The 15,678-nt window shown below is 35.8% G+C and overlaps 1 protein-coding gene across 1 annotated transcript in view; it reads left to right on the top strand.

Annotated features, from left to right (window-relative positions):
- The window catches only part of HMMR (hyaluronan mediated motility receptor), a 30,836-nt gene extending 15,504 nt beyond the window's left edge, over nucleotides 1-15,332 (top strand). The window contains exons 12-18 of the mRNA XM_024247338.2: nucleotides 2,812-2,928; nucleotides 6,007-6,153; nucleotides 6,383-6,535; nucleotides 6,631-6,730; nucleotides 7,435-7,611; nucleotides 13,736-13,898; nucleotides 14,465-15,332. Coding sequence (XP_024103106.1) covers nucleotides 2,812-2,928; nucleotides 6,007-6,153; nucleotides 6,383-6,535; nucleotides 6,631-6,730; nucleotides 7,435-7,611; nucleotides 13,736-13,898; nucleotides 14,465-14,517 — 910 coding nt within the window. The 3' untranslated portion in view covers nucleotides 14,518-15,332. The remainder of the gene's footprint in view (nucleotides 1-2,811; nucleotides 2,929-6,006; nucleotides 6,154-6,382; nucleotides 6,536-6,630; nucleotides 6,731-7,434; nucleotides 7,612-13,735; nucleotides 13,899-14,464) is intronic.
- The last annotated feature ends 346 nt before the right edge of the window (nucleotides 15,333-15,678 follow it).

Genomic DNA, 15,678 nt, shown 5'->3' on the forward strand with positions numbered 1-15,678 from the left:
CAAGTAAAACAGCCCCCTTTTTTAAGTTAAAAGTTAAAGGTTTTGCCCCCTTTTTTGAAGGCCAAAGAGAGTTTTAATAAACAAATGACAAAAGTTTTGCACTTCTTTACTACTCTGATAATTTCTGAAATTTATTGGACATCAGCATTAGAACAATAATGAACTCGGGGCTGGATGTGGTGGCTCATGCCTGCAATTCCCGTACTTTGGGATGCCAAGGTGGGAGGACTGCTTGAGCTCAGGAGTTTGCAACCAGTCTGTGCAATATGGTGAGACCTCGTTTCTACTAAAAATTAAAAAAAAACTAGCTGGGCACAGTGGTGTGTGCCTGTAGTCCCAGCTGCTTAGAAAGTTGTGGGAGGAGAATCACTTGAGCCCAGGAGATCAAGGCTGCAGTTAGCCATGATCACGTCACTGCACTCCAGCCTGAGCAACAGAGCCAGACTCTGTCTCAAAAACAAACAAAACACAATAATGAACTTGGGGGAGAAAAATAAAGAATCCCTCCCGTTAATAGCATTCCCATTTTTGTCTATGCACTTACATAGTGTAAGTTATACCTTTAATTACATTTTTCAGGGAGCACAAACACTTCAAAAATAGCAATCGAAATGCAAAGCAGGCTGGCACAATGGCACATGCCTAAAGTCCCAGCTACTCAGGAGGCTGAGATGGGAGGATCTTTAGAGCCCAGGAGTTTGAGGCTGTAATGCTCAGTGATTGTGCCTGTTAATAGCCATGGCACTCTAGCCTGGGCAACGTAGCAAGATGCCACCTCAATCAATAACTGATAAAAAGCAAATGAGAAAAAATCATTATAACTGGGAAACATTCAAAAGTAAGAAATCTCTTATTTACAGTAGAAAGACTGAAATCTTGGCTGGGTGCGGTGGCTCACACCTGTAATCCCACCACTTTGGGAGTCTGAGGCGGGCAGATCACAAGGTCAGGAGTTCGAGACCAGCCTGGCCAACATGGGGAAACCCCATCTCTACTAAAAATACATAGTAAATTAGCCTGGCGTGGTGGCGCACGCCTGTAATCCCAGCTATTCAGGAGGCTGAGGCAGGAGAATTGCTTGAACCCAGGAGGCGGAAGTTGTGGTGAGCTGACATCGCACCACTGCACTCCAGCCTGGGCGACAGAGGGAGACTCCGTCTCAAAAACAAAAGACTGAAATCTCACTTTTTTCCCGAACTCTAGTTGCTTATAATTTCTGCCACATTGTGTTTCCTTCTCCTATACACTTATTTATTTCATTTTGTTTTGTTTTGTCCATAGTAATTGCTAATTTTTTATTTATTAAGAGAAACTATTCCTTAGCCTACATATTCATATTTCATAGTTCAGGAACACAGGTCAGTGACAAACACTACTACGTTTATTTAAATTAAAAAGTCTGGTTTGATTCTTGAGTTCAAATTGCAAATATTTAAATCCTTGGGATCTCATCATTAAAACACTTGTTGTCAAAGGACTGTGGGCTAGATATGAGTTTGTGTTATTGTAATATATCTCACACCTGTGTATCTGTCTCGGTGGATATTTCTGTTATTAACCTTTTCTGTTTTCTTATGATTAGTGATGCAAATGAACAGCAAGGTTTTTCATATCCCTGCTTTTGGGGGAACAATACAAAATTATAATTAGGGGTGTTATTCTATACTACAGCCAATCCCAGGGGACAGGAATCTTGGGAAAATAAGATAATGTCATTTTCAGAGAGGAAAGAAAATTGAGATAACTTTTTATTCCAACTCAAAAAACTGTGGTCCAATGGTCAAGAGAGAAGGATTTTTATTACTAATTCTGTTAGCTAACTGGTTGATTCTGAGCAAAACAATCTTAGTTTCTTTCATTTTCTACTTCATTAGATATAAAAGTTTTATTAGATGGTCTCTAAGATCCCTTCTAGCCTGGAAATTTCAAGCTTAAGAGAAAAACCAACTAAGAATTGAAGATAATTCCTCTAGAGGACAGGGAAGAAAATATTTTTATTATAAACTCTTTAGTCATATTTGATTGCTCTTGCTGTGGCGTGTATATTTTTGAAATCCGACACTTGTTACAGAATGAATTTGATCAGCTGTTTTTCTTATCTCAGTGTCCAACTTAGTCTATAAGGACACAATGCTTATTTACAATTTTTAGTTCTGTATATTCTTTAAAAGATCTCTCATAAGCTCATATGCATATCTAAAAATTTTATCACCACTTTGGAAATATATTATTTCCAAAATATCCCTGAAATTTAATAGCGTATGTTTATAAAGATGACTTAAAACCCATTCTGTCTATGCAAAATAATCCATTAAAGAAGTTATTAAATCTTTCAGTAATAGAGTATTATGTGGGTTATTCATATAATCAGAATAAATCCACAGTCTTGTAACTCTTTCTGTAATTTAAAATGAAGTGGCTTTAATTGTTCATGGTATTGCTCGAGTATCTAAATGGAGAGAATGAAACTTTATTCAGTCCAGATTTTTTTTAACTGGTAATCTTTTGCAGTCTTTAGTCCTGGCTAGTATCTTAAGATTTTGTTTTACAGTCTTTTATATCCTACTACCTTCTTCGCCCAAATTTTTAAAGTAAAATAAGCAGGAAAGATAAGTTGAAGCTAGTAGAAAAATGCATAAAAAACATGCTTTTCGAGGTAAGTCATAAATTAGGATCTGAGCTATTTAGCAGGTAATGCAATGGTGAAGATATGAGCTATATGATTCACAGTTTCAAAGGTAAATACTATTTTCTTTCTTAGGGTAGTAATTGTAGGTGGCATTTTATCTTTCAATTGTATCTTTTTCTTAGGAAGGAGGCTGAACTGGAGAAAAGTAGTGCTGCTCATACCCAAGCCATCCTGCTTTTGCAGGAAAAGTATAACAGTACAGTGCAAAGCCTTGAAGATGTTACTGCTCAATTTGAAAGGTATTTTTCTTGGGAGCCTGCACTCTTAAATATAATGTGAGCAGAAAGGGGTGTTTACCCAGGGAAATACGTGAACAAAGCAGTCATACAAAGGATGATTCGTATTAGTTTAAATTCCATAATCACCAACCATAAGTGGACATTTAGCATTATCTGGTAATGTGATTATATTTATATAATTCCCCTTTATAATTTATAGAAATTCCCCTTTCTCACCATCCACTTCAACTTTTATGCACTGAACCAGGTGTGGCGGCACATGCCTGTAGTCCTAGCCACTGCATAAGCTGAGGGGAGGATCAAGTCATGCAAGCGTTTGGTGCTTCTGCCCTACTCTCTTGATGTTATCATTTTCATAAAGAATTCAGAAGTTTTTATCTCTTGCTAAACCTATAAAGAGACCCCCATTTATACTCATCCTATCTTCCCACCTATTACAGGTGAAATGTCCTAGTCTTTTAATCTTCAGTGACCTCATTCTATCATTTTGTTTTCTCATAATTTGAAACCTTTTTACTGGAATTTTTCCAATCAATATTAAAACATGTTAATGTACACCTATCTCTAAAATATATTAATTAGCTGGCCACTGTGGCTCATACCAGTAATCCCAGTGCTTTGGGAGGCCAAGGCAGGAGGATTGCTTGAGGCCAGGAGTTTGAGACCAGCCTGGGCAATAGGGTAAGACCTTGTTTCTACAAAAAAAAAAATATTAAGAATTAGCCAGGCATTGTGGCACATGCAGCTTGGGAGGCTGAGGGCAGCAGGATCACTTGAGCCCAGGAGTTCCAGGCTGCACTGAGCTAAGATCACACCACTGCACTCCAGCCTGGGTGACAGAGCAAGACTGTCTCAAAAACAAACGAAAAATAAATAAAATACATAAATTGTTTTAAATACTCCTCTGACCCTAACTTCCTTTTGCAGCTATCTAACACCACCAGTCATTCCCTTCTTAACCCCAAATTCTACTCCTTTGCAGTCCTTTTCCTTCTCCTTTTTCTTCTCTTGACAGAGAAGATTGTCTCTATATCCACTTCCTTACCTCCCATGCCTTCTACTTATTTTCTCCTTAAATAAAAAGTTTATTTTGGGTGGAACTACAAATTACAAAGGCCAATATAATGAATACCTATATATTAATGTTAACATTTTTATTTACCACATTTACTTTAGCTCATTTTGGGGGAGAGGTTCCTTTCTTTTATTTAGTAAATACAAAAGAATGCATAACCTGTACGTAAACTATAGAGCTTGAAGATAAAACTGACATGCATGAACCTATAGAAGATAACCAGTAAGCCAAAAGATTTACAACAACTTAGTATCCATATGTAAGTTCCTCTGCCATCCCATGAAAATGGAACAGATAACACTGTCCCGAAGTCTACATTATTTCCTTGCTTTTTTTCCCCTGTGTATTATAATTTTATGACACGTATATCCATACAAATCATGCATTATGTAATTTTCCTTCTCCTTGAACTTTACCAAAAAATGTCATCATAGTATATGCCATTTCCTGGGACTTATTTTTTCATTCTGCATTATGTGTGTTTTCAGGATTGAATCGTGTTGTCTGAGGCTATGGTTTGTTGATAGTCACTGCTATGCGTATTTTATTGTATGAATATAACACAACTTATTTATTCATTCTTTGAACTTTGGGCTATTTCCCATTTGGTTAGTTATTAGTTATTTGGTGACTATAAGTATACATGTATGTAAAAATTTCTCTAAAGCCAAAGGTATATAAATGTTCAACTCTAAAACTTAATACCAAATCACTTTCCAACGTGGGAGTAAGAATCTACACTCCCACTGGTGTTGTATAAGTTTCCATTTATCTTCTTTGCCAAAGCTTGTTAGACTTCTTAAACTTTGCCAGTGTACTTAGTGTAAAATGGCTTCTTATTGTGGATAATTCATTTTTCCTTTTCCATAAAAGGCTTGTTTATAACTTTTGTTTATTTGTCTATAGGGTTATCATCTTTTCCTCATTGATTTGTAGAGGTTTTCTTTATCAGCCATATGGGTTACAGGTATCTTCTGCCAGTTTAGCTTATTTTTTAATTTTCTTTTTGATTTCTTCTGATGAGTGGAAATTCTTGATTTCAATATGGTTAAAATATTTATCTGTATGTGGGTACTCTTGCTTCTCATTTAAGAACTTCTTTCTATCTCAAAGTGTGAAGGTATTCAACCAGTTTTCTTCTAAAAGTCTTAAAATTTCACTTTCCGTTTTTCCACCTAGAACTGATTTCTGTGTGTGTAGCAATATAGGGATCAAATTCATTTTTTGTTTTCCCTATGGACAACCAATTGCCTAGTTTAATTTAATTCATTAAATTGTACCTTGTTTCCCCAGTGATCTGTTCCCACATGTGATACATTATGACAGACACATAGATAAATAATTTATATGTGTATATGTTTTATTTATAATTTTTATTGTATCAGAACATATAAATTATATAAATATATGTAAATTATATATATTTATTTATTTATTGCTAATATCAATCCTGTAAAGGAATTTCCCTTCTCGTTAGTTTGAAGAATAGTGCTTCAGGAGGTTTTTATCTATTCTGTGATTTCACTCACTATCCATATACTCGTTGCATTAAAATTTATTTCATCAAACCAGACCTTTCTTTACAGCTCCATATTCACATATCCAGTTACCCACTTGACATCTTCAGGTAGATATCGCACTGTCTTTTAATATTAACCTGTTCTGCTCCAGCCTTTCTTACTCCTTAGGCTCTAGTCTCACTTCTTATTTTTTGAATTATGAGTAATTTTCATGCTTGGTAGTTGATTTCTTTTCCATCTCTGTATGCATACTTCCTGCACCTAGTAGGCACTTGATTTTTTTTTCTTTGAATACACAGCAGATGCCACGTAAACTCATTAGTACTTGCCTCAGAACACTGAATTCTTACCTGTGTTAAATGCATGAATACATTAAAAACTTTTTAGTTTTACTTAGAAGTATATAAAGTATAAACTGATCAGTTATGATTGTCATACGCAATAGTTAGAAAACTACTTTGACTTTTTTTTCTTTTTAATAAGCTATAAAGCGTTAACAGCCAGTGAGATAGAAGATCTTAAGCTGGAGAACTCATCATTACAGGAAAAAGTGGCCAAGGCTGGAAAAAATGCAGAGGATGTTCAGCATCAGATTTTGGCAACTGAGAGCTCAAATCAAGAATACGTAAGGTATATAGAGCAAATAATGGCCTTAGAACCATTAAGACAATTTAATGTTGAAAGCCAGCTAGTAACTGTCCCTTGGCTTGCTTTTGGCCATCTTATATTGCAGATTAAGAATTTACTCAGTTAAAAAATGTCACTTCTTGAAGAGTTCCTTGAGGTTTAAAAAAAAAAAAGAAAAATTAATGAAAGTGGCTATAAAATGTTTAGTGACCTCTTCTCTCTCAAACCAAAGGATGCTTCTAGATCTGCAGACCAAGTCAGCACTAAAAGAAACAGAAATTAAAGAAATCACAGTTTCTTTTCTTCAAAAAATAACTGATTTGCAGAACCAACTCAAGCAACAAGAGGAAGACTTTAGAAAACAGCTGGAAGATGAAGGAGGAAGGTAATCTATGATTAGAACCTGAGTGCCTTGTTAACTCAGTTACGATGTTATTTTTTAAATAACTATGTTTTTCTCAATTTAATTTTTCCATGCAGAAAAGCTGAAAAAGCAAATACAACAGCAGAATTAACTGAAGAAATTAACAAGTGGCGTCTCCTCTATGAAGAACTATATAATAAAACAAAACCTTTTCAGGTTTGTCAGTTAGGAGTAAACTTACTTGTGTTTATTCTAGGGATTCACTTTGTTCCCTACTATAGTGAGGACAGTGACTCGGGTTTTCTGCAAGATCATTTTGCTCTGCACTTACAGTGCCAATTTAGCTCACTATTAAAGGTTTATACATTTTATTAAATTATTATGCATAATTTTTTCCCACATTATTGAAGTATAATTGACAAATTTAATTGACATAATTTTGTCAATGGACCCTTTGTGGTTTAAAAAAAATCTTTGTAATGAGGAACTTAAAAGTTTGGCTTAGAGGGCTTGCCTGGTATGAGCTTTTGATAATTAACCTATTTTAATTTGTGATATGACTTATTGCAAATACTCATTGTTTCTCAATATACTGATCTTTTAAAAGAAAAAAGAATAAATGCTGATTTTGGAACTTAGAAGTACAGTATTGGTTATAATGTGGTGATCTAACTGATACAGATAAAACTGGCCAGCTGGCTTTTTTACGTTGTTTCTTTTCCTCTGTTTTAATGATCTTTAAAATGAAAAATACAAAGTTTAAAAGATTTTCATAGAGAATCTATGGAGAGCCCTGAGAATATGTAAACATACCTTGTTTTCATTTGTGTTTTTAATTTTCTTTAGTGTTTATGGTTTATATGAAACTAGTAAGATCAAACTGTTTTAAGTCTTACCTTTATTTTAAAAATCTTTTTCAGCTACAACTAGATGCTTTTGAAGCAGAAAAACAGGCATTGTTGAATGAACATGGTGCAGCTCAGGAGCAGCTAAATAAAATAAGAGATTCATATGCTAAATTATTGGGTCATCAGAATTTGAAACAAAAAATCAAGCATGTTGTGAAGTTGAAAGATGAAAATAGCCAACTCAAATCGGTTTGTAAAATGACTTTTCATTTTATTAAAGATATTGGAGTGGGGGTTATTCTAACTATAATACTTAAATAAAATGAAAATCTTTGGTATCAGAAAAAAATAACAGTTTATAGAGGAAAATTGAGCTGTGATTTAGTGGATTTATTTTAGAGTGTTGACCAGATGGGCATTCAATGTTCTAAAGTTTTCTAGCTACCTTCTTAATATATTGAAAATTACTAGAGTAATTGGATGAATTCATTAAGCTTTACATATCTATTTCCATTTGCAAAACTGCAAACTCCTTGATGTAAAACCATAAAGAGAAGCAGTGTTCAAAAATATTTGGGCATTTAAATTTTTTAACCTATGTATTGAGATATAATTGACATCCCATACAATCCACCCATTGAAAGTGGACAATTCAGTGTTTTTTAGTATACTCACAGATATGTGCAACCATCACCATAGTCAATTTTAGGACATTTTCATCACCTCAAAATGAAACCTTGTTATCCTTTTCCTAACACTCTCCTATCTCCTCACCCCACCCCACCCTTCAGCCCTAAGCAACCACTAATCGACTTTCTGTCTCTGTTGATTTCCCTATTGTGGACCTGGCATATTCATGGATTCAAATAATATATGGCCTTTTGTTACTGGCTTTTTTCAGTCAATTAGCATAATATTTTCAAGATTCACTTGTGTTGTAGCTTGGAGAGTACTTTATTTTTTTTATAGCCTAATAATTCATTATGTGGGTATACCACATTTTATTTATTCGTTTGTCAGTTGGTAAACACTTGTTTGCACATTTTTGGCTATTATGAATAATGCTACCATAAACATTCATGTACAGGTTTTTGTATGGACATTTGTTTTTATTTCCCTGGGAAAGAATAGGAGGGAAATTGCCAGATCATTTGATAACTCTACATTTAATCATTTCAGGAAGTATCAGACTGTATTCAGATGAGATCGGGTGCGTTCAGGGTGGTATGCTCATAGAAAAGTCAGACTGTATTCAAAAGTGGCTCATACCAATCTATATTCTACAGGCACGAGGGTTCCAATTTCTCCACATTGTTACCAACATTTGTTATTATCTGACTTCTTTATCGTAGCCATTGTAGTGGGTATGCAGTGATATCTCATTAACTTGCATTTTCTTAATTGGTAATGATGTTGGTCATCTTTTCATGTGCTTACTGGCCATTTGTATATCTTCATGAAAGAAATGTCTGTTCATACTCTGCTCATTTTTAAATTGGATTATTAGTCTTTTTATTATTGTGAGAATTCTTCATCTATTCTGGACACAAGTCTCTTATGTTTTATTTGCAAATATCTTCTCCCATTCTGTGCATTGTCTTTTCACTTTCTTGATGATGTCCTTTGACCCAAAAAACTTTTATGAAGTCCAGTGTGTCTATTTTTTTGTTTGTTCGTTCCTTGGTATCTATCTCCTCTGCCAAATTCAAGGTCAGGAAGATTTACCCCTGTGTTTTCTTCTAAGAGGTTTATAGTTTTGGCTCTTACATTTAGATTATTGATTGATTTTCAGTTAATTTTTGTATGTGGTGTGCAGTAAAGGTCCAACTTCATTCTTTAGCATGTGGACATGCAATAGTCCCCACACTATTTTTTAAAGAGAATATTCTTGCCTCCAGTTAATGGAGTTAGCATCCAATTAAAAAATCATTTAGACTGTACATGTATGGATTTATTTCTAGACTCTCAACTGTCTTCCATTGATCTATACATCTATCCTTGTGCCACCACACTGTCTTGATTACTATTGTTTTGTAGTAAGTTTTGAAATCAGGAAGCGTGAGTCCTCTTTGTATTTTTCAATATGGTTTTGTCTATTCTGGACCTCTTGCAATTCTATATTAATTTTGGAATCAGTTTTTCTACAAAGAAACCAGCTGGGATTCTGATGGGAATTGCATTGAATCTGTAGATCGAGTTGGAACATATTATTATCTTCACTAGGTTAAGTCTTCTAATATATGAATATGGGATATTTTTCCGATTATTTAGATCTCATTTAATTTCTTTCAACAATGTTTTATAGTTTTCAGAGTATAAGTTTTCCACTTCTTTTGTTAAATTTATTACTATTTTATTCTTTTTGATGTTTTGTAAATGAAATTGTTAATTTCATTTTTGGATTGTTCATTGCCAGTGTATAGAAATACAATTGATTTTAATATATTTATCTTGTATCCTGCACCCTTGCTAAACTCATTTTAGTTCTAATAGTTTTTTAGTGGATTCCTTAGGATGTTCTTATAGATCATGTCTTTTGCAAATAGAGATAGTTTTACTTGTTTTCCAATCTGGATGCCTTTTATTTCTTTTTCTTGTCTAATATCTCTGGCTAAAACCTGTAGTATAATACAGTGTTGAATTTAGAAGTGATGAAAATGGATGGACAGCCTTGCTTTGTTCCTGATCTAGGGGGAAAGCATTCAATCTTTCTCCATGATATATGATGTTAGCTGTATGATGTATATAGTGTGACATTATTAGATGTTGATTTGTTGGCCAGCCGAGGTGGCTTACTCCTGTAATCCCAGCACTCTGGGAGGCCAAGGCAGGTGGATCACCTGAGGTCAGGAGTTTGAGACCAGCCTGGCTAACATGGTGAAACCTCGTCTCTACTAAAAATACAAAAGTTAGCTAGGTGTGGCGGCGGGCGCCTGTAATCTCAGCTACTTGGGTAGGAGAATTGCTTGAACCCAGAAGACAGAGGTTGCAGTGAACCAAGATGGAGCCATTGAGCCTGGGAGACAACAGCGAAACTCCATCTCAAAAAACAAACATGTCGATTTGTCATAGATGCTCTTTATCAAGTTGAGGAAGTTCCCTTCTGTTTCCTAGTTTGTTGAGCATTTTTATATGAAAGGGTGATGAATTCTATCAAGTGCTTCTTCTATTTCTATTGAGATTATCATGTGATTTTTTTATTCTGTTGATATGTTGTATTTTTTTAATTGATTTTTAGATGTTAATCTAACCTTCTGAGATAAATCTCACTTGGTTATGGCATATAATTATTTTTATATGTTGCTGAGGGTTTTTTTTCAGCCATATTCCTAAGAGATACTGGTCTGTAGGTTTTCTTTGCTTTGTTTTTGTTTTTTTAATGTCTCTGTCTCATTTTGGTATCAGGGTAATGGTGACATCATAAAATGAGTTGAGAAATGTTCCCTCTTTTCTATGTGCAATGGTTTTTGAATAATTGGTATTAATTCTTCATTGAATGTGTGGTAGAATTTATTGGTGAAGCCATCTGGACCTTGGTTTTTCTTGTGAATATTTTTTGGTTACTAATTCAATATCTTTACTTGATATAGGCTTATTCAGATTATCTCTTTCTTCTTGAGTCGGTTTTCTTCTTGAGTAGTTTATGTCTTTCTATAAATGTGTCTAATTTGTTGGTATATAATTGTTCATAGTATTCCTTTATAATCTTTTTTTTTATTTCTGTAAGGTCAGTAGTAATGGCTCCTCTTTATTTCTGATTCTAGTAATTTGGGTCTTCTTATTTTAAGTTTCTTTCTTTTTTTAAATTTTTAGTAGAGAAAGAACTTTATTTTTTTGTTTGGTTTTTGGGGTTTTTTAGAGACAGGATCTCACTCTGTCACCAGGCTGGAGTGCAGTGATGCAATCACGGCTCACTGCAGCCTCAACCTCCCTGGGCTCAGGTGATCCTCCCACCTCAGCCTCCCAAGTAGCTGGGACTACAGGCGTGCACCACCACACCTGGCTAATTTTTCTACTTTTTCTAGAGACAGAGTTTTGCCATGTTGCCCAGGCTGGTCTGGAGCTCCTGGGCTCAAGGAATCTACCAGCTTTGGCCTCAAAATGCTGGGATTGTAGGCTTGAGCCACTGCACATGGCCAAGAACTTTTCTTTTTTATAATTTCATCTTTTATTTTAGATGTGGGGGTACATATGCAGATTTGTTACATGAGTGCATTGCATGATACTGAGGTTTAGGGTATGACAGGTCCCGTCACCCAGGTAGTAAGGATAGTACTCAATAGGTGGTTTTTCAGCCCTTGTTTAATGGCTGAAAAATCCAACATCCGATTACTCTCAGACATTTTTTCTCCTTTTGTCCAAATGTATAGGTTATACTTTTCTGTTTATTGGCATGCCTTGTAATTTTTCACTGGAAAGTAAATTTTTAGATCATATATTGTAGCATTTCTGGGTACAGATCCCCCTCCTTTTGGGGCTTTTTATTTGCTTGTTTGCTTAATGAGTGGCTCAATTATTTTAGTGAAACCTATCCCACTACCTCCCCAGACCCCTACAGTGTTGTGCCTTTGATGTTGCTGTTCAGGGAGGTACAGTTTTAGGTGTGCCCACAATTACCCTGGGATGACACTTGCTTTGGTAGGGCTGCCTTCCTCTCTTTCCGTGAACGTAGTGGCTGTAAACTCCAGTAGATGCTGGCTCCTTGCTTGATTATTTGCAACAGTGCCTTAGGGCATAAATTGCTCTATAAACTAATCCAATCAAATTCTGGCTCCTTTGTAGGGGTTACATATGAGAGCAGTGCTGGATATTTATTCTGACTACAGAAGAGCTCATCCCAGCTGTCTTATTCCGTAGTTTTCTCCTGCAAACTAACTAGTGTACTGTTCAGCCTGTATCTTAAATCTCCTCCCAATTCTCTCTCACTATAATCACCACTGTTCTTTAATGGTTCCCCAACCTTTTTGGCACCAGGGACTAATTTTGTGGAAGGCAGTTTTTCCACAGACCGGATCACCCAGCTCGTGATGGGTTGATATGGATGGTTTTAGGATTAAAGTGTTCCACCTCAGATCATGAGGCATTAGATTCTCATAAGTAGCATGCAACCTAGATCCCTCACATGTGCAGTTCACAATAGGGTTCACACGGCTGTGAGAATCTAACGCCGCAGCTGATCTGCCAGGAGGGGGAGCTCAGGGGGTAATGCTTATGCTTCCTGGCTCACCATTTGCCTCCTGCTCTGCAGCCGGGTTCCTAACAGGCCTTGGATGGGTCTCGGTCTGTAGCCCGGAGGTTGGGGACCCCTGCTTTAGAGCACCCTTAGGCTTCAGCTTCTCCAAGCTCTGTTGCAGGTGAAGTCAGTTCCTTTGAAAAGAAATGAGGAGCTACCTGTTTTATGGCCTACTTGTCTTTTCCGCCCTTCTTTCCCCCTCCCCCGACAATATCCCTGAGCCAGGACTAGAGCTGAAATTGGGGACAATGGCAGTTTTCTCTCTGAGTGACATCCTCTGCCCTAGGAGCTGAGTTTTCAGTGGACTTGTGGGTAAGAGATGAGGAATAGCCTCAGGCCCTCTTGACTCACCTCCTGGTCTAGAACCATCCCCCTCATGAGCCAGAGAAAAAGTCATCGGGGCCCAGCATTTTCAACACACTGTGCCCAAGGTGAGCCCCTGTTCCATGAATGGGGTTGAGTGAAGGAAGGGATCCCCCACCTCACAATTGCATTTGTCCAGGATATAACCACAGCCACAGGGAGCTGGGGACAAAATGAGAAACTCTGATGTCCTGGGCCTCCTGGGAGGGAAGCTTCTGACTCAGAGTTGGGGGAAAAGAGGGCCCTGTGCTTTTGGCTGTAGCCGTCTGGCGTAGACTTTGCCTTGCTAAGCTGGGAGTGGGAAGAGGGGAAGGAGTTTTGGCTTAAATACTGCAGACTCTCTTTTTCACCAAGTTTTTGCAGATTTTCTTGAATAGATGTTTCTTCATTTGCTGTTTTTCCCTTAGGTCAATTTGCAGAGGCTTTAACTGGTTAACATTTTATAACTTTTAGTTTCACTAGGGAGCAGGTTAGCAGAACTTTCATGCTGTCATGCCAGAAGTCCATCTCAGCAATTACTTTTGAGTTGAACTTTTATCAGAAAAATAGCTTTGTAGCTGTAGAGGGGCAAGGAGATTTAAAAGACTGTATCTTCTTTGTCACAGCTGTTTCATGTCATTTTGTAATTCAGTCTTAAAGCCTGTGTCTAGTAGTGATTTTTGCTGTTGAGTGTGATAATACATAAACAACTTTGGAATTTGCCCACAACATTGGTAACACATTTCACTGACATAATCTTTAATAATTGTTTATTACCTATTATTTCTTTTTACCTAGGAAGTATCAAAACTCCGCTGTCAGCTTGCTAAAAAAAAACAAAGTGAGACAAAACTTCAAGAGGAATTGAATAAAGTCCTAGGTATCAAACACTTTGATCCTTCAAAGGCTTTTCAGCATGAAAGTAAAGAAAATTTTGCCCTGAAGACCCCATTAAAAGAAGGTAAGACATGAATAAATGCATAAAAGTGTCCTCTTCCTTTGGATTTGCTTTTATAGCATTTAGCAAGTCATCCATTTTATGAACTGTGAAAATTTGTTGACACCTTCTGATAAAAGCAGTTCTTACTGAGATTGTTGTGTACAATGACTGTTTTTTTCCTCCTTCTATGCTTTCTTTTCTGTATACCTGGATTCTGCCTGTTCTTCAAGGCTGGATCAAATTATATCTTCCTTGAAGCTTTGCATGACTATTTTGTCCCTGTCCACACACCCCAAATTACTCCCTCTATAATACCCTTAGCATTTTAACCTAAATATCTCTTAGGTCCTTAATCATTTTCTAATTTGTAGTTTTAGAGAAGTAAATTTCTTATTTCTTGACTGTGAATGTTTGTCTTTCACAATCAATTAAAGTTGGTTGAAATGATAAAGAAATCTAAAAATTATCTTACAGAATATATTGCTTCATCTGCCTTAAAGAAGATACAAGGCCTGTTTTTAGTTTATAATGATGGATAAATTCGTTTTAATCTAGATTACCAATACTTTTTTCAATAATTCTTCTAGGCAATACAAACTGTTACCGAACTCCTATGGAGTGTCAAGAATCATGGAAGTAAACATCTGAAAAACCTGTTGAAGATGATTTCATTCGTATTGTTGTTATTGATATTGTTATTATATTTGACATGGGTATTTTATAATGTATTTAATTTTAACTGCCAATCCTTAAATATGTGAAAGGAACATTTTTTACCAAAGTGTCTTTCGACGTTTTATTTTTTCTTGCAAATACCTCCTCCCTAATGCTCACCTTTATCACCTCATTCTGAACCCTTTCTCTGGCTTTCCAGCTTAGAATGCATCTCATCAACTCAATCTTCCTTTAAAAGTCAGTATCGTATTATTATCCTCCTGTTCTGAAACCTTAGTTTCAAGAGTCTAAACCCCAGATTTTTCACTTTGATCCTGGAGGTCTTTTCTAGTCTGAGCTTCTTTAGCTAGGCTAAAACACCTTGGCTTATTATTGCCTCTACTTGGATTCTGATAATGCTCATTTGGTCCTACCTATTATCCTTCTACTTGTCCAGTTCAAATAAGAAATTATCCTTCGACTTGTCCAGTTCAAATAAGAAATAAGGACAAGCCTAACTTCATAGAAACCTCTCTATTTTTAATCAGTTGTTTAATAATTTACAGGTTCTTAGGCTCCATCCTATTTGTATGAAATTATAATCTGTGGATTGGCCTTTAAGCCTGCATTCTTAACAAACTCTTCAGTTAATTCTTAGATACACTAAAAATCTGAGAAACTCTGCATGTAACTATTTCTTTAGAGTTTGTCATATGCTGCTTGTCATCTGCATGTCTACTCAGCATTTGATTAACATTTGTGTAATATGAAATAAAATTACACAGTAAGTCATTTAACCAATTAATTTTTCAGCTTGTATTTTATGAAGTTACATTCATGCTTCTATGTAAGATGTATTTATCATCTCTACCCTACCCACACCACCTTGTCCCCAGAATCACGAAAGATAGTTTAGAAAGTGGTAAATCTGTCTCTAAAATGCCTGTTTTGCACATATCATTGGTATGATATTTATAAGCTACCTTTTTTATAATGTGTTCTCACTGATGGCCCAACAGGGACTATCAGAGTTGCTTTTCATAATTATTTTATTAGATCTTAATACATGGTTGAATTTTAAAATACAGTTTTTTAAATTAAGTTCAGAAGAAACGTAGAAATTAGGAAAATTGTGTAATAAAATAAA

The sequence above is a fragment of the Pongo abelii genome, chromosome 4 (assembly GCF_028885655.2).
Source record: "Pongo abelii isolate AG06213 chromosome 4, NHGRI_mPonAbe1-v2.0_pri, whole genome shotgun sequence".
NCBI lineage: Eukaryota > Metazoa > Chordata > Mammalia > Primates > Hominidae > Pongo > Pongo abelii.